Raw genomic sequence first — 18,561 nt, 5'->3', positions numbered from 1 at the left:
CCTTGTATGCTTGAAGAAAGTGGGCTACTTCATGCTGCATGTTAGCGTTAACGCTTGTTAGAGGCAAAAAAAAAAAAAGGATGTTTCCCTGCTTTGAACTGCAGAAGTGGCAGGGCACGCAGAGGAGCCGAGGAAACACGCTCTCAGCTTTTAGAGCAGGAAGCAACAAATGTGGCTCTCAGAAAGCTGTCAGCGAAAAGGGATGAGACATCTTAAGACGTGCGGGGCTTCCCTGTAAAGAAGAGTGTCACCAGTTGCTGCCAAGCATGGCTCGTGACGATGGTCCGGTTTTGTCCCACAACTGGCAGAATGAAAGGCCTCAATTGGACTGCAGCTGAGCTCACCTTTGCGTTAACAAACACCAGTCCCACGCGTGAGCCGCCTGGGCCAGACTTTCAAAGCATGCTCCTGGATAAGAATTTCAGATTGTATTTTTAAACTTGACCACTGCACCATGTTTTTTTTTTTTTCCCCTTGTTTTCTTGCTTTGTCATTGCTTGCTCTCTGTTGTAGTGAACTGCTTGTAGGCAGTCCCTGTACATACAACACTGTGCCATTATTTTCTTAGTTTTAGCAAATGTAAGTGCTCTGAATCCCTTTCTATAGCTATTGACTGCATGGCACTGCATGCAAAATCATCCTTTTGTTTAGGCCGTTGTACAAGTCTGTGTAGAAGGTCTCTCTCCGTTTCTGTGCACAGTGCTAGCTTGGAGCATACGTTTAAAGATGAAGTTTGTGTTTCACTGCTGTTCTGTGCATTGCATGTGTGTGTTGCTGTGTATGTCAAGTTACAGGTATTGCAGGACATGCAGTTTGGGTAATTAATTCACTGCAAGTAAGTACCAAAAAAAAAAAAAAAATTAAAAAATCCACCAAACCTCTGCTTCCCTTAGCCAGAGAGTTGTGTATGGTGACTTCGGTCATGTGTATTGTGTCCTGTAGACGTGATCTGGTGGTTCTGCTCAGAACCTGCAGGAAGGCGTGGGACCAGCAGAAGTGTGAGACTGCCAGCTCGTGCACTCTTATTCATGCTTCTGGATGTGGTTTCTAAGCTGACGATCATACATAACTATCACAGGGCACATTTCAAAGGCATTCAAAGGAACTAGTTCCTTGTGGGAGCATTGTTGGGTTTTGTGTGTGTTGGTTTTCTTTTTTCTTATTAGAGAAACTTGAAAGGGCACGCTAGGAAAGGGAGTTGTGAAGTGTTGGGTGAAGGGGCTGCAGAAGAGCAGTGCAAAGCAAGTGTCTTTTTGTCTGGTGTCAAAGGATGCTTCAAAAAGAAATGAGGCATCAACATTTCTGAAGGGAAGGTAATGACTAAATATAGATAAGAACAAATTTCCCTTTCTGAAGAAGAACCCATTTCAAGACTAAGAATTCAGGTTTGTCACCTCCATTCATGAACTTGTTAGTTACAGCAGCATGCAGTCCTCTCAAAGGGATTTAAAAACCATGCTCCAGCTGCAGAGGATAGGTTTTTGTTTCTTTGTAAGGGGAAGCAGAGAAGGTACACATTAGGCCTATATGCTGGCTTAGCCTGTTTCAGAAATCCTTAAGTGACTGCTTTTTGATCGTCGTTCCCCTTGGGTTCAGGAGCGAGACAGGGATGCGCTCCCTGTTTGGTAGCTTTAAGAACATTGTGCTTGTTGTAAATAGGTTTTGGGTCTGCGTGAGGCTCCAGAGGCTCTTCTCAGCTTGCAGCTTTACTCAAGCCTTCAGTCGCTTTATTTGAGAGAAGAGGAGAAAATTGTAGTTATTTGTCCGTAGCTATGGTTCCCTAATTCAGGGTGGAGGAAACTCTCAAACTCCATCATCTCAGTGTCTCCCTTGGTATTTGAGGCTTATTTAGCAGTCCTCCTTTATCAAAGCCTTTCAGCCAGGGAAGGGCTAGTCCCTGTGCTGTGTATAGCTAACATAGATGTTACTTAGGTTTGGGAAGGCACAGATTTATTGCTGTATAAAGCCTCTGGCTGGTCAAGGCCACAAGTTGATGCAGTCCCCTCCACCAAGGATGAGCTCTGAGCAGGAAAGGACCTGTTTTTACTCGTGTCTGGCAGTGCAGTGCTTGCTCTGAAGAAAAAGGTGGTGGCATTGTTCTAGTGTTGCAAGAAACAAAGCTGCAGGAAGCAGAAGGTAGAATTGGAACAGTTAAATTTAATCTTAACATAGAATTAAGTTTTAGAGTAGTTTGTAGTGTCCCCTGGACTCAAACATGACAGTACCTTCTCATGCCAAACTTACTCTCTTTGGCTTGGCAGAGTGTGTATGAATTAGTATTGATCGTACTGGTTTGGATGATGTGCTACAATAGTTTGGAATTGGTTCATAAATTCCCACGCTTCTACCTTTAAAACCTAAAACTCTTCTGTTTGTGCTCCTTCTAAATCAGGATTTGCTGTCTACACAGGCAGAAAACGCAATTCACTGACTCCTAGAACAACTATGTTTCCTTGTCCTGGCTGTCAGCATGACATTGATCTTGGAGAACGTGGCATCAATGGCTTGTTTCGCAATTTTACGTTGGAAACCATTGTGGAAAGACACAGGCAGGCAGCCAGGGCAGCCATAGCTATCATGTGTGACTTCTGCAAACCTCCACCTCAAGAATCCACGAAGAGCTGCATGGACTGCAGTGCAAGCTATTGCAACGAGTGTTTCAAAGTACACCACCCTTGGGGAACTGTGAAGGCCCAGCACGAGTATGTCGGACCAACCACCAATTTCAGACCCAAGGCGAGTACACTGTATCTGAGGAATTTGGATTGCTGTATTCAGATATAGCTTCAGATGTGTTTGTGCTGCTGCAGGGCCTTTTAAGGACCAGTGTTGCTTTATTGAGTCCTGCTGTCATTTCTGGAGTGAATCATAAACTTTTGTTGTTTTTTTAAGTAGTTGCTGTTGAAACATACATTGAGAACACACTTCAAGGGGACCCTAAAAATAAGGATTTGGGATTTTATTTTTTTATTTTTTTACTTTTTTACTTTGGGTAATTGATTGTGTTAATTGTCATTTGAGATGCTTTTTCTGTCTTCTGGTTTTTTTTTCTTTTTTTTTCTTTTCAGACTTACTCATGTTGAATATCTACAGTTGTACTAAGGGAGGTGACCAGAGGTGCCCCCTAGATTTGTTGCTGGTGAACAGAGAGGGTCTCATGGGTGAAGTGGTGATTGGTCACATCTTGGCCGCAGTCACTGTGAAGCAGCTGGGTTTCAAATATTTGGTGACAGGAGAAAAACAGCCACCAAAACTTCAGTCCTGGGTATGGGGAGAGCAGGCTTGCAACTGATCAGGGAACAAGTTGGTAAGGTCCCTTGGACCTTAACAGTGTCTGCTTTTGAAGACATTGGGGTCCATCAGTGCTGGTCAGTTTTAAGTACCACCTCTTCAGAGTGCAGGAGCAGGAAATCGCAAGTGTCAAAAGTCAAGCAGCTGGGCAGAAGGCCAGCTTGGCTGAGCAGGGGTCTTATTCTAGAGTTTAAGTGGGAAAGGAAAGTGTATGGACACTGGAAGCAAAGTCAAGTGACGTGTGAGGGCTACAGAGATGCTGTTTGCCATTGCAGGGAGAAAACTGGTGCAGCCGAAGCTGAATTAGAGCTGGAGCTGGCCAGTACTGTGGGGGACAACAAAAAGTGCTTTTAAAAGCATGTTAACAGCAAAAGGAGGACCAGAGATGACATCAGTCCGTTACTTGATGAGGTTGGTCACCTCACAAATGGGGATGCCAGTAAAGCAGGGACATTTAATGCCTTCTTCCCATTGTTTTTAACACCGAGGATAGGCCCTGGGACCCCAGGAGCCTTAATTCAGAGGACTGTGACTGTGAGAATGACAAACTCCCAGCTGGCTCTGAACTTGTGTGGGATTTGGTGTATCAGGCACAGCACTGCTAGTTGGTTGAGGGAAGGGATAGTCCTGCTCTGCTCTGCACTGTTGCGGCCTCACCTCGTGTGCTGTTTTGGGCATCAAAATATAAGGATGTAAAACTATTAGAGAGTGTTCAAAGGAGAGCAGCAAAGATAGTGAAGGGGCTACAGGGCATATGAGGAGTGGCTGAAGTCCCTCTGGATGTTTTGAGCCTGAACTTGATCCAACACAAACATCTTTTTCTGACCTTCCTTCTTGCATCTAGCAGTGACTGAGGATGGAAGTTCAGGTCTCAGTTGAAATTACACCTAGCTATTCTCTAGCTGTAGCAAAAGAGACCAACGTAATGGCAAAATTTCTACTTCACACAGTGCTGCTGCATTCAGACAAAATGGAGTGCCTGCAAATTGATGTGTTGTTTCTCCTGCAAAGTGTGATGCAGAGCAAGGCTGTGCCCTGTTGGATTTAAGTTGCACTATAAGAGGAATTGTCACGTCTGCCATCTCCCTAGCAAAAGACCACAGCAGACCTTAGTGTCCCTGTATTTGCTGCATACCTGTGGCTGGTGATGAGGCTGTGGTCTGATTTCCATGGATTTCCTAGTGACAGTGATGCTCGGGGCTAGCACTTGCTGGAGCAGACTAGCTGTGCTCACATGTTGCTGGGTCTTGGTCCCAAGCAAGTTGTGTCATGGTGTGTAGCTGGTGTGTGTCAAGCACCAAGCATGGTGTGTGTCATGTGTATGTTTTGGGGCAGGGCATGGGAGCAAGGTCAATTAAAAGTAGCCCCAGTAATGACCTAGTTTCTAGTGTATTGCTTCTGTCCCTGGTATAGAAGGGATGTAGCATAAGGAAAGGCTTTTAAGGTGAAGCTAACATTCCTTTACTCCAGGCGAACATTCCAGGTGTTCCCAGGGTCCATCCTGAGGGGGGGAAGGATTGCATGGCCCCAGAGCAGGTTGACCGTGGTGATGAGGAGAGTAGGGTCTGATGCACAGCGTGCACTGCTCCAGGTGCCCCTGTGTCCCTGATGGTCCCACCAGTGTCAGCAGTGCTCATGTTCAGGGAGTTCTGATTCAATTAAATTGGGTATTGTACATTGTGTAAGAAGCTCTTTACTGACATTCTGTCTTCTGAGGCTGGAAGAATTTGCGACTCAAGAAGTAGTGAGCTTGGAGATGGTGAATATCTGGAATCGTGCAGTTGGTGCAGTTTTTTCTAACATACCCATTCCTCTTAAGAGCAAGTGTGTGCTTAAAATGCTTTGAAATGTGCTAGAACGTGGCTAATTTTGTGAAACGCCACTTTATCAGTTAAAAGTGAAACTTTGGAAGATAGCATACAAATTTTTAATTTCACCTCTTGATCTAAAATGATGTACCAAACATAAACTTCGCTTCTGTGGTATCTCAACCTTCACTGAAGCAGTATTTCTAATTAAAAATGCCAAAACCATCTGGTGATCTTTTTGTACTGTTGCAGGTACCACATGTTGGTAAACTACATGTAGATTAAAACTAGATTTAAAAATCAGTAGCTGAATTCTGAATTCTGTTGAAGGAGAGCAAAAGGGGGAGAAATAGTTCTGATATCCGTGACCTTGATAAATCACATAAACGCTTGATGTAGCTCTTTAAAATTATAGGTGGAAACAGAAGTATTTTTTAAAAAATAAAATTGTAGATATAAAAGTACATGTATGTTGTTTAAAAATGAATGTCCTAGCAACAGCAAATTAAGTTTACGTTTTTTGAGGATTGTTTGATTTTAGTCTAAGGAAAGTGCATTTTTCATTACAGTCCATTGTTAAGACCAGAACTCAATATGTGGAGTATTTGTTAGTCTCCTAAGCAATGTTCCCAGTAATAACTTTAACTTAAAACTAGATCACAGAGCGAATTGTAGCACTGGGGGCGTGAGGGGAGCATCTACCTCGTCTACCTCTTACAGCTTGCAGGCTGTAAACTTGATTTACCCAAGAGGTGACTAAAAATATGTGGTTTCTCTTAAGTGTGGCTAGACGCTGCTGTGGAAAAATGACTTCCATGGACTGAGAGATGACTGCAGTTCTTCGGAGATACCTGCTTACACAGTTATTTTCCCAAAAGTTTCCTTTTTTTTTAATTCACTAAACAATGATAATGAGATGCCTTATCGTGTGTGGGATGGCTTATTGTGTTCTGCTTAATGGTTGTCTTATGAACCAAGGTGCTAGTGAGACTGGTGTCTCTGGCTTCTTCCCCATAGTCTAAGCTAACATTTGGGGTTTGAGAGTTGGTTTCACGGATGGTCGGCGGTTTAGTTTAGTGTGTCCAGATTTGTGCCACTGGCAATTTTTTTCCCCTCCCTTGTTATTTTTTTTTTTTAAATGTTAAAATTAAGAGATGACATTTTTAATGGCTCAGCTGTTGGCAATGATGTCTTGTTCTTTCTGTTCCTTTGACCCAGATGTAGTCTTGCAGTGCTTTGGAATGAGGCGAAAGGATTTTCTTTATCTTTTCCCTCTTTTTAGGTGTGTGTATCTGTTGTTAGAGCTTGGAGTTGAGTTGCACTTCGCCCCCCCCGCCCCCCCCCCCCCACTGAGTAGTTATTCCAACATATATGTTCAGTTTTTGAAAGATGATTTTGTGAGCACCAGATTTTTCAGGCTACTGTCAAAGCTGATACTTGGATTAGAACTCGGCGTGAACAACCTGTAATTGGAGTCAGAAAAAATAAATGAAACACTGGAGCCTTTTGTCTTTAAACAGACAGGGACTGGTGGCAGAGGTTGTATTTCACTTGTTGCTCCAAGACCAGTAGCCACATGGCTGAGCTGAGTCTAGTTTAGATGTAAATCATCATTGTCTTATGGCAACTCTTTGCTTTAAGAAAGAGATCACGTCAGTTTCAAGACAGAACTGAGATGCTGGCCTGGACACGGTTAAATTTGAGAGGGTGGGGTGTGTTCTATATTGCATTTATAGCCCTGAATATGAGTACAGGGAGCTTAAGGCATGCAAACCACTTTAGGGATTAGCAAGAAGGTTAATTGCAGTATGGAGGCTATGGGATGTGTACATGGTCATTGCTACATATTTACTTACTGTAGACCTCACTGAAACTGTGTTTTCATCTCCTGGATGAACAAATATAAAAAGACAGCAGGTAAAGTGAATATAAAAAAAAATCCGTTGTGGCAGTCAGATGCAGTAGGATTGCTGTTTGTTTTAATTGTTTGCTTTTGGAAATATACCTTAATTCTTTGCTTTCTTTCTTTCAGATTTTAATGTGCCCGGAACATGAAATGGAAAGAGTAAACATGTACTGTGAAATCTGCAGAAGGCCTGTCTGTCATCTTTGTAAACTGGGTGGATCTCATGCAAACCACAGGGTAACAGCGATGAGCACTGCCTATAAAACACTGAAGGTAAAAGTAAATGTTGTTTGACCCAGCCTTAAGAATGGGAAGAGCACTGAGCTTCTGTTGTAAGGACAAACTGCCTCTGGCAGGAAGCCTGGACATGTGCTTGGAGGACACTGAGCTGAGTCATGAGGCATGCTGTTGTGCAACGTCTGTTAATGCACATATTAACATGACATGGCACATGCCTGAGAAAACAATTGTGTATTCTATGGTGGCTGAAGCATAACCACTTCAAAGGGCCTCCGCGTTAATTTAGCCATCTGTGCAGCAGAGATGACCCTTTCAGAGAGTTTAAGGTGTTAGTACTTTACAGTCTAGCTTATACCACTGAATGTTTTCAGGTTGGTTTCCTTATGTGTTGGGTGAGCTGACACATTAAAGGCACCCTGGAAACATATGAAACTGAAGTATCAGTTGGGACATCGAATGTTTCTGAAGCTGCATAGCTATTGATTCCCTAAGCGTAGTACAATAAGAAAGACTTGCAAGCAGTATTTTGTTATTAGAGAATGATCTCAGCTACCTTCTCTTCTTCCTTTTCTTTTTCCTCTTGCTCACATAAAAAGAGAAAATGGAAGAAACAAAAAAGAAAGTGGAAAAAAGGACGAGAGAGGACAGGGAAGAGGAGGAAGAGAGAGGATGGAGCTGGGGGGAGACCAAGTCTTCCTGCCTTGTGCTCTTTGGCCTCCTTGCCTGTTTGCAAGGCTGTTCCTGTACTGATTGGAACTCTTTCAAATAGGGAAGTGCATAAGATAGTGCTCCATACCTCTAATTTCTCTAGCAAATTTTATTAGAAATGAATTAATAACTAGCAAGGCTTTTTTGCAAGTTGTAGTAATGTCCATAACTTCAGGTTTCTCAGACTAAGAGAGCATGATTCCTCAGTTTGGGAAGGAATGAGTCAACTTAGGTTACTGTATCTTGCATGTGCTCCCTGTCTTGCTCAGAAAAGTCACCTGGTCTCCCTCCTTGCTCATCCTGGTTTATCTAGCAGTTCTCTGCAGAGTTGCCTTCTGTAACTGTTGGCAGGCAGTCAGCCCTGTAACAAGATAAACCGAACACTTGCAGGGTGACCACCTGTGCTGGTGGTCCGTTTGGGTGGGAAATGCTTTTTGTTCTGCCATTTTGCCATTTTATTTTGACAGGAAAAGCTTTCAAAAGATATAGAGTATCTCATCAGTAAGGAGAGCCAGGTAAAAGCTCACATTTCACAGCTGGGTCTGCTGCTGAAAGAAACAGAGGTAAGAATGACTTGTTGGTTGGTAGGGGATGGTCCTTGAGGGGATGCAGCAGGGACTGGAGCTGTTCCTAGCACGGTTTTTTATTAGCTAACTGAAAATACAAACAGTCTCTGTACAGTTTGTGTTAGTCCTGAACCGCACTTTTTCTACAGTAAGAAATGTAGACAACGTACAGAGGGAAAGCAAGTTTTAGGTGCTAGTGTAAATCCAATTGAAATAAAGCTTATTTGATACCTTACCCAAGGAAAGCTGGGTTAAACTTAAAGGTCTGTGTATTAATGGCAGTGGACGATTCATGCTTTCTATTTCTCTTGAGGATGTTGCAGTAAAGTCAGCATTAAGGATAAAAACTTGCCATAGGAGAGTCAGAGCTGGGGACATTCTCTGCATGCAAGCTGTGAAAGTCTGTGACAGAAATTGCAGGAGGTCATGTCCCTGCCCATGTCTTAGTGCAGACCATATCTATGCTTTATAGTTCTTTTTTAGTAGTTGAGGTGGGCCTGCTGATGTGAGGGCATACGTGGGAAATGGGTCTAGGCTCCTGATGCAAGATGATAAGGGAAGATGGAAAAGCACCAGCCTCTTGGGCAAGAAGACTTCTGAGCCTGACCTGCTTTTACAGTGCTTTTCCATGAGCTGCTTAGGCACAGGAATGTACTGCATAATTCAAGGCATAATCAGAGGAATATTTTTCTGCCCTTCGTTCTCTGTGTTAAGATGATAAACGCTTACTAGTTTGGGTGCACTGTTGCTTGCATTTTCAGTGCTTAACAAAGCTCATAAATCTTGTCACTCAAACAGGTAACTAGATTGCTGTGATAGCTTGAGAAAGCTTAGGTATGTTTCTATACAAAGCCACAGTCCTGTGGAATCAGTTTGAAATGTATTTTGTTCCCTCCTAGTGCAAGGGGGAAAGAGCTAAAGAAGAGGCATCTCAGAGTTTTGAGAAATTAATTCATGTTCTGGAGGAGAAGAAATCTGCAGCTCTTCGGGCAATTGATGCATCTAAGAATTTAAGACTGGACAAATTGAGAACCCAGGCAGAAGAATATCAAGGTCTCCTGGAAAATAATGGCCTTGTGGGATATGCTCAAGAAGTACTTAAAGAAACAGATCAGTCCTGTTTTGTTCAAACAGCAAAACAACTTCATGTCAGGTATCTCAATTACCTTCTGGTGTAGATAAACGTTCTGCTGTAGGATGTCTGGTCAAACATTCTCTTGACACCCGCTAGCAAAGTTCTGAGTGCAGTACCTTGTATTGCAGAGCCCCATGACCGGTCCAGGTACGGTTCAGAAGAAATTACTGCATTACAGTGTGCACTGAATGGGTTTTATCCTTCTACAGCATCCAGCCCTGTTTAGTAAAACTGCAATGGAAAGGTGGTCCGTTCGGCTCACTGACACATTCCTTTGTTCAGTGATTATATCAGTTATTTGCAAGTTAATCAAACAGGTCTCTTCTGGCTTTAAACTTTTAATCTTAGTAGTTGTTCTCCATTAGCACTTCACATCTACTTTGTTCTTTGAACATAATGCCCTAAACAGTCAAAAATACTCTGCCATCTGTTTGTTATCTTCACATGTGTATACAAAAGGCTTTTAAATTTTGAATTTAAATTCCTTCTAGTGAGACAAATTCCTGGGAGACTTCAGTAAGTACACGAAAACAGAACATTTTTTAAGCAAAACCTAGCATTTTTATTTTTAAAAATGCACACAAATTCCCTTTTCTCTCTTCTTCTGTCCCTCTGCTCCTGTGCTTTCAGAATCCAAAAAGCTACTGAATCTCTGAAGAGCTTCAGACCAGCAGCTGAATCTTCTTTTGAAGACTTTGTGGTGGACACTGCTAAGCAAGAACAGATCCTTGGTGACTTGTCCTTCTATTCCAATGGTAAATTGTGAAAACATGAGGTCTTTCATGAGTTACAGCTTTAAGGGCTTCTCTAGAAAGAGCAAGATTTATGCGGGGGTGAAGTTGCAGAACTCAGGCAGGTGCCCTGACTTGCATTGTTCCTTCTGCCTCCGTGATCCACATGGCATTACCTGTCAGCAGTGATAGTTTCAGCTTTGACAGGCAAACTAAGGTGCCATCAACTTCAGTACCAGCTTACATTGGCTTCCAAAAACTGTAGTTAAGTAAAACTTATGTTAGTAAGTCTTAGTAGAACCTTTCTGCATGGCAGAATAGTTGTGGGTTTTTTTTGCTGTTTTTTTAACTGCCAGCACAAGTAAAGGATACAAGTTTCAAATTTAAAGCAGAAAGTAAGGGATTTATTTGTGTGCAGGCACAGAGCCATCCTCACCTACAATTTTTACCTGTGTGTTCCAGATTATTTTTCTCTCCACTATGCTAAGCTGCTGAATAAAGGCTTGTGTGGAAATTCTAAAATAACGTATATCTAAGTATCTAAACTTAAAGAATTTTCTCCTTAATGTTTGGCATTCCAGGTCTGGAAATACCAGAAATCAATGAAGAGCAGAGCAGAATATACAACAAAGCTGTGATCAGTTGGGAATCCCCTGGGAAGACAGACTCAGCTGATATCTATGTTCTTGAGTATCGTAAGTTTAACAGAGAAGAGGAGAACGTGATGTGGCAGGAGATTGAAGTTTGCAGCAAGAGCAAAGTCATATCTGATCTTGATGACAACAGCAGCTATGCTTTTAGAGTTCGAGGATATAAAGGGTCCATCTGTAGCCCTTGGAGCAAAGAAGTTATTTTGCATACACCTCCCGCTCCAGGTATTGCGTTTTCTTATTTCCACAAGGTGCTGAATCTGTAGGTATTAAGAGCTGTTAGGAGATTTCCAGTAGCTCCCGGACTTCTGTTTCATTATTGGTTGCATACATGTGTATAAGCACTGTTAATGAACAGGTTAATTAACAAACTGAAACTATTTGCTTGCATGACATTCCTGGTAGCTTTTAGAGATGAGAATATCTAATGCTAATTTGTTAAAATGTAGTTTATAAGAGCAGAAGGCCAAAAATATTTAACTAACAAGAAATTCTTGGAATACTGTTTTTTCAGTTTTTAGCTTTCTTTTTGATGACAAGTGTGGGTACAACAGTGAACGTCTACTGCTCAACCCAAGAAGAACTGCTGTGGAAAGTAGAGCTGGATTTCCTCTACTGCTAGGAGCTGAACGCATACAGGTTGGATGCTACACAACTCTGGATTACATCATTGGTGACACTGGGATTGCCAAAGGGAAGCACTTCTGGGCCTTTCGTGTGGAAGCATATTCCTACCTGGTGAAAGTGGGAGTTGTTTCTAGCGCCAAAGTACAGAAATTGTTCCATAATACCCATGATGTGACCAGCCCGAGGTAAATTGCAGGCTTGTGCATAATATGTTTTATATAAGGATAGGACTTTTTAAAAAATTATTTTAAGAGCAAATCTAGTCTCAGTTAATAAACAACATGAACCAAAACAGTGGAAAATAGCTTGAAGCAATATGGTGTGTGCTGGTTATCCTGTTCCTCTCCCTGCTCTCTGCCATTAGTAGAAAAGTGTTCTAGTTACCCACGTTTCTTTTGCCTTTCTTTTTTGGAAAGAAGTCAGGTTTGAACAGATGTCAAGATGTGTTAGTTAAAGCAAGAGGGGGGAAAAATCTGTCAGTTGCAAGGCTGAAGCAATTGTCACTAGGCTTAATGCCCTCAGCATGCTGGATTTTGGCAGCCATTCAGAGGTGCAACGTTCACTGTACGTGTCTGTGTATCTTTGCTGTAGCTTGCGTCACAATGCATTCCAAGTCACTGGTTTCTCCCAGGCTATACACTTACATATAGTACTGGGAGTGCTACTGAGCACAAGCCAAAGTACAGAGGACAAACGAACACAAAGGTTTCCAGGTCTCAGTTACATCTGTAGTAAGCTTGGATGTACCTATGAACTGGAGGCTGGGAGGGTATCACATGGGGACTCTTAACTTTGAATCTAAGAGTTGTATTTGCTTTCTGCTATACAACATACTGAAACTGAAAAAATGCCAGTGTCTCGAGTTGCTTAGTCAGATGGAGCCTTTTTGCAAAGTGAGAAATTAGGTCCTGATTTCCAGATTCCTTTTTTACTTAATCACAAGAATATCTGGAAACCTTCAGCTATTGCTCATCCGTAAAAATAAATAAATCACCACCAAAAATGCAAATCTACATAGGACTTGCCTGCATAGAAGAATATTGACTCTTGTGCTTCTCTGGTCTATCTTTATCTGGTGACAGAGGCTGGAGGAAAACGTGTAAACTGAGCAGATCTGGCTACAAATTTCCCCCAGCTACCTGCTGGGACACAGGTATTCAGGGAAGCCTCCAGGCAGAGCGTGATTTTCTTTAAAACTTAACACATTAATTGTTGTCTTGTGAAGGCAATGCAGTACAGTAGCAACATGAAAAACTCACTGGACAACAGTAATGTTAAATGTATTTATTGATGTTGTTTAACATTGCGTAAAATAAGGTTAAACCTATCCTGCCTGTAGTAGTGAGTCATATTTGCTATATTACTTGCCAAGTTAACTAATTTGCTATACCTATAGGCTCTTTAATGATTACCTAGCATAGAGACATTCAGATAAATCTGCAGCTTAATAGTTCCTAGGTAAAGCCTTCTGTGGTCTCATTCTCATTAGCGTTCAACTCTTACCAGGTGTTTCAAGTGGCCCAAGTGAGTTCTCACCTATGAAATGCATCTTCCCTTCCAGCATAGGTGTATTTTTACCCCGCAAGGTTTTGTTAGTGATCATGTGCTGTTGTTACCTGTATAACAGAAATGTTTTCTCTAGCTCACAGTGCTGCCAATGTGAACAAGTGCTGCCCAAATGTGACAAGCAAATGGTTGTTTTTCCGTTCTAGGTACGAACAAGACAGCGGCCATGACAGTGGGAGTGAGGATGCCTGCTTTGACTCATCACAGCCTTTCACGCTGGTCGCTTTGGGCATGAAGAAGTTCTTCATCCCCAAGGCCGCTGCTGACCCCAAGGATGCAGCGAGCAGAGTCCTCCCCCTGCCCTCTTGCCTGGGGATCTGCCTTGACTGTGACAACGGCAAGGTGGGTTTCTACGACGCTGGCCGCATGAAATGCCTTTACGAGTGCGAGGTGGACTGCTCGGGTATAATGTACCCAGCATTTGCCTTGATGGGCAGCGCAGCAATTCATCTTGAGGAAGCCATCGCAACAAAGTACCTGGAGTACCAAGATGACCTATAGGGTGGTGATCTCCTCCTGTTGCTGTTTTGAGATGGAAGATGAGAGCAGAGGTGTCCTACCCTAGTTTTCAGTCCTGATTAATTACATTATACCTAAGTGCTGCACACAAGCCTTTGGGTCATGTTTTTGTGTTTGTTTTTTTGTGCCTTTTTTTTTTTTTTTTCAAACAAATGATCCAGACACTTCCACCAGTAGGAGATGTTCTTCCAGGAGCACTCCTGCCTTCCTTGTGACCTGTGCAATGCTGATCTCCACAGACTTTCCTCCCAGGGGGAGGTGAGGAGGAAGCTCAGCTAGCAACCAAAATCACTTGTCAGGGTGGAAATCTGCCTTTTATGTAAGTTAAGTCCTTACACAGTCAGCTTTGCATTTGACGAAGTCAAAGCTGACAATGTGTGATTGCCATTATTCTTCTAAGAAATCTGCCTGAGTGCATCTGAGGGGTGAAATGGTTTCTTACTAACCAATGAGCACCCTGGAGGTGGTTCTTTGAGCACTCTATAACTCTTGCACAAATACAATAGAAAGCAGTGAGAAATGAGAATTGCAGTTGAACATTTAGGCTGTATTTGGAAGGAGGAGATTAAACTAGAAACTGTATTTCGTATATGTTTAATGTGACTGTAAGCTGAAACTCTAGTTCTGACACCTGTTGTATAGTTGGTGGTATAATGGTAAGTTTCTGTACTCTTCCAGGTTTTTAGTGTAGGCTACATAAAATATATAAAGTGCAATTTGACCTTAAACAGACTTTAGAGTCCAAAATCAGAAGTATTTGCATGTGTGAGTAATAGTAACCTGGTATTTAGGGCAAAAGCAAATGACTTATTGACATGACTAATAACATGCAAACTTTTAAAAATTCAGGTACTTCTGTTAATGTGTTTCTAAGTTAAATTTTTAATCTAGGAATGGCTTGTTTTTAGTAATAATGATAAAAATGCACTGATTAAGTTTTGAGACTCAATTTCTGCCTTAAAGGATGTTTCTGTTCAAATTTCTGTTCTTGTGTTTAAAAACTGTATCATGAAGTAGTGCTTGCACCTGTTTGGAAGTAATCTATGTAAACAAAAACCAAACAGTTGAGTACTTGCACTGCTAATTTGCATTGTGGAAAAATAACATCTAAAGTGAAGGATGTTTCTAATACACACTTGGTGCTTTCTGAATTGGGGATATAATGTCGCATCTTGATGAATGTGTGTGAAGTATGCTTACTAAGTACCTGTATATAGCTGTAGAGCAATGAACTGGGACCTGAAAATCACAGTACACTTAAATGAATATAAGTCGTAGTGCAAAACCTTAGCTGTGCTTTGCTGTCTGAACTGCTGTGCTGACGAGTCTGCCCTGCTCAGTGTCCTCTCTCCTAAGGCTCCATCCAGTGACCACTGTCAGAAAAAAATGGCAGAAAGGAAAACTGGTGGAAGGTGAGCACGACAGCTCTTTGGGGGCTGGAAAGGCTCAGCAAGGGCAACCTCTTGTGTGTGTCTCACCACAAACATTTTCTGCCTTATTAACGCCGTGTAGAAGTAAATTCTAGAGCTTTTTGCCTGCTGATGTGAGAAACACTTTGATACCTCAGGCAGCAGTGCTGAAGCAGTGCGTGTCTTGTGGAACTTTCTCCTGAAGGAGAAATGGCAAATTGTCCCTCAGTCGTTATTGTCATAGCCTGCCTTTCCTGTTGTACCCACCCCTTCATGTTTGGTAGTCCGTGTAGTTTCTCACTAAATAGAAGCAGTTCTGTCCATGTGAGCATCCTGCTCCCCTCTCCTTCTCTTGCCTTCTGAGACTGACTGTACAGACACTTCCTTCTGTGAAGAATGACAGAAGTCATGGGATTTGCTTCTTTCTGTGGTCTTAAAACTGTATTTGCCTTTTTTTGGCCAATATTAATATTTGGCCAAGTATTAAGCTGATGTGCATGGATTTACTTCTGCAGTGTTTTCCACATGATCCTTACGGTTAGCTCTGAACAAGATGTGCACATGAAGGGTTTCTCCACCTGGTGCACTAGCTTGCATTTAAGGTTGAGTTTCATCTGCCAACTTACCTAGTCACTTGGTACTGCAGGCCTGCTGCAGTTCTCCAGTCACTTCTAGTCTTGATTGTTTGGAGAAATTTTATAGGGCACACAATTGCAGTCCATTTTGTTTGCTTCCTTTTCCAGATCTTGCAACAATTTACGTTGTAATGAGACATCAGTTCTCTTCCCCTCTGTTGAACATGTGCTGTTCCTTCCATTTATTAAACCGTAGTTAATTATAGAATATCACGAGTTGGAAGGGACCCATAAGGATCATAGAGTCCAACTCCTGGCACCGCACAGGTCTACCCAAAAGTTTAGACCGTGTGACTAAGTGCACAGTCCAGTCGCTTCTTAAATTCAGACAGGCTTGGTGCAGTGACTGCTTCACTGGGGAGCCTGTTCCAGTGTGCGACCACCTTCTCGGTGAAGAACCTCTTCCTGATGTCCACCCTAAACTTCCCCTGCCTCAGCTTAACCCCGTTCCCGCGGGTCCTATCACTGGTGATAACAGAGAATAGGTCACCTGCCTCTCCACTCCCCCTCACGAGGAAGTTGTAGACTGCGATGAGGTCCCCCCTCAGCCTCCTCTTCTCCAGGCTAAACAGGCCCAGTGACCTCAGCTGCTCCTCATACGTCTTCCCCTCTAGGCCCTTCACCATCTTCATTGCCCTCCTCTGGGCACTCGCCAACAGTTTAATGTCCTTTTTGTACTGTGATACGCAGAACTGCACACAGTACTCGAGGTGAGGCCGCACCAGCGCAGAGTAGAGCGGGACAATCACCTCCCTTGACCAACTAGCAATGCCATGCTTGATGCATCCCAGGATACAGTTGGCCCATAATTATTCAGCTACTGAAAACCCTTACATTTTAGTATGTTTTGACTAGATAATTCATGTTCTTGTGAGCTCAATAAGTCAAACAGACTCAGGAGACAAGATTCTTTTCAGTAGCTGTGACTTGTCCCAGTGCATAATTGTCATTTTTCCATTTATCTGCCGAATCTAGTATCAGCTTAAGGCTACAGATTATAGGATTGGATATCCCAGTCTGTTGTCCCCAGATCAAATCTCTTTCTACAGGCAAATATGTCATTATTTTTGATTATTCTGTTTCATAAATTGGTCTAAGTTACAGGTTTTGTGTTCGTTAGCTCTCCACAGTTTCACATTTGGATTCTTTGGAAGCATCCGGACCAATATCACCAGGCTTTAGCATTTCATTACGTCGTGAAAATATTCATAAACTATGCACATCATCTTACATACATGAAGACAGTCCCTCAGGCTCACTTATTTAAAAAAAAAAAAAAAAGTACTGGTTTGAGAATACAGAAGTAAGGGAAGAAGAATTCAGGGTTGTTTTCTGCTGTAGCTTTACCTTACATTCATTTAAGGTGTGCCCTGCTATGCAATTACTTATTTTACTGGACACAGACTGATGCTACTTCAAACAGTTATCTGCCTTTTGATATGTCTGTTTGTATTTATCTCATTCTGAGTTTAAAAATTGGTAACGCTTTTGGTGTTGAATCCTTTGGATGTGTTCATTGCAGTACTACACGGTGCTTGCTCCAGCTTATTAAATAGAAACATAATGTCAGAGGCAAGTGATGTTTTTCCTCTCCAGTGGGAGTGTCACCTTTCAGAAATACAATTCAGCGGTACTTGCCTATACAGATACTTATTTTTCCAAAACAAGTTTCTTCATACAAAACAGCACTTTACGATGTAGACTAAGCTAAGAATGGTGTGATATTGTGTGGATCTTTGTGCAATATAGATGTTGGTGACTACTGTGTGATTTGCAAAGCTCCATGCAGGTGTGAATAATGTAGACTCTTTTTAAATATCTAAAGCTTTAACAAAAAGGCCTTATTTAAAAATATTCTGAAATGTAAATGTGATGTCTTTTTCCTTTTTTTTAAAAATAAAAGTTGAAAATACAGTAGCTTGACTGTTCATATTATTATGTCCCATCTCTGAAGTATCTCAGCTGAAGTAATGTTTTTGGGAGTAGATGAAAACAAGTGACTTAGGGGGAGAAAGCAGTGCTTGTGGTTTTCAAGTCTGCACCTATACCTACCCGGTATGTCTGTTCTTCAGCTGCTGAAGGAAGGAGTCTAGTTAGGACCGCTGCCACATCTGGTTCTTGAGATGTCAGGAATGTAGGTGCCCAAGACTCCCTCTTCAGTTAGCAGAGGGGAAAGCATATCAAAAGAAACTGTCTCAGGCATTTTCAAAATACACTTGCCCGTCCTTACGGTGGAGGCATGTGGTACTTAGCTGTCCAGGCTGAGCAGCCCAGCCACACAATTTCAGTGAGATCGGGTGGATCCAGCACCATGCTTGATTTGGTCTGCAATTCTGAAAACTGGTACCAGTGCTCAAACCTGGATCTCTGAACATTCAACGTTTGCATTTTGAGATGTTACTCATTTCAGGGTGTTTAAGTTACAGCTTCTGTTGGTTCCTGCCTTTGGAAGTGTTGTGTGTGCAGCTGTGAGTGCTGGAGGCTGTTTGCAGTGAACGTCTTGTGAGCAATGTTGATGCAGTTAAAACAGCTACACAGCTACAATGTGCATGTCCACGCTTTTTTATGAGAAAAGGGCTCACACTGCTGGGAAAGCAGGAGCATTGAAAAAGAAACAGTATTCTGCTGAAAATTCCCAACTTTCTGATACGACAGCCAATCTCAAGTATGTTGTTCAAAGGTGTAAATGACAGGTTTGCTTATTGCTTTGAGTAAAACTGACACTATAAAGACAAGAAGGGTGGCTGAGGAAGCTTGAAAAAAGACTCAG

General features: G+C 42.2%; 1 protein-coding gene across 3 annotated transcripts in view; it reads left to right on the top strand.

Annotated features, from left to right (window-relative positions):
* TRIM36 (tripartite motif containing 36) overlaps positions 1-17,184 on the top strand; it is a 34,058-nt gene extending 16,874 nt beyond the window's left edge. For 2 of the 3 annotated variants that reach the window (XM_080573954.1, XM_080573956.1), the window contains 8 exons: positions 2,393-2,736; positions 7,132-7,278; positions 8,421-8,516; positions 9,419-9,672; positions 10,285-10,409; positions 10,967-11,260; positions 11,550-11,847; positions 13,375-17,184. In XM_080573954.1, coding sequence (XP_080430080.1) covers positions 2,393-2,736; positions 7,132-7,278; positions 8,421-8,516; positions 9,419-9,672; positions 10,285-10,409; positions 10,967-11,260; positions 11,550-11,847; positions 13,375-13,729 — 1,913 coding nt within the window. In that variant the 3' untranslated portion in view covers positions 13,730-17,184. The remainder of the gene's footprint in view (positions 1-2,392; positions 2,737-7,131; positions 7,279-8,420; positions 8,517-9,418; positions 9,673-10,284; positions 10,410-10,966; positions 11,261-11,549; positions 11,848-13,374) is intronic. The other variant, XM_080573955.1, reaches the window with a different exon arrangement.
* The last annotated feature ends 1,377 nt before the right edge of the window (positions 17,185-18,561 follow it).

This window comes from Anser brachyrhynchus (genome assembly GCF_964034855.1).
Source record: "Anser brachyrhynchus genome assembly, chromosome: Z".
NCBI lineage: Eukaryota > Metazoa > Chordata > Aves > Anseriformes > Anatidae > Anser > Anser brachyrhynchus.
Note: the sequence above shows the minus strand (reverse complement) of the source record. Positions and strands in the feature narration are given on the sequence as shown.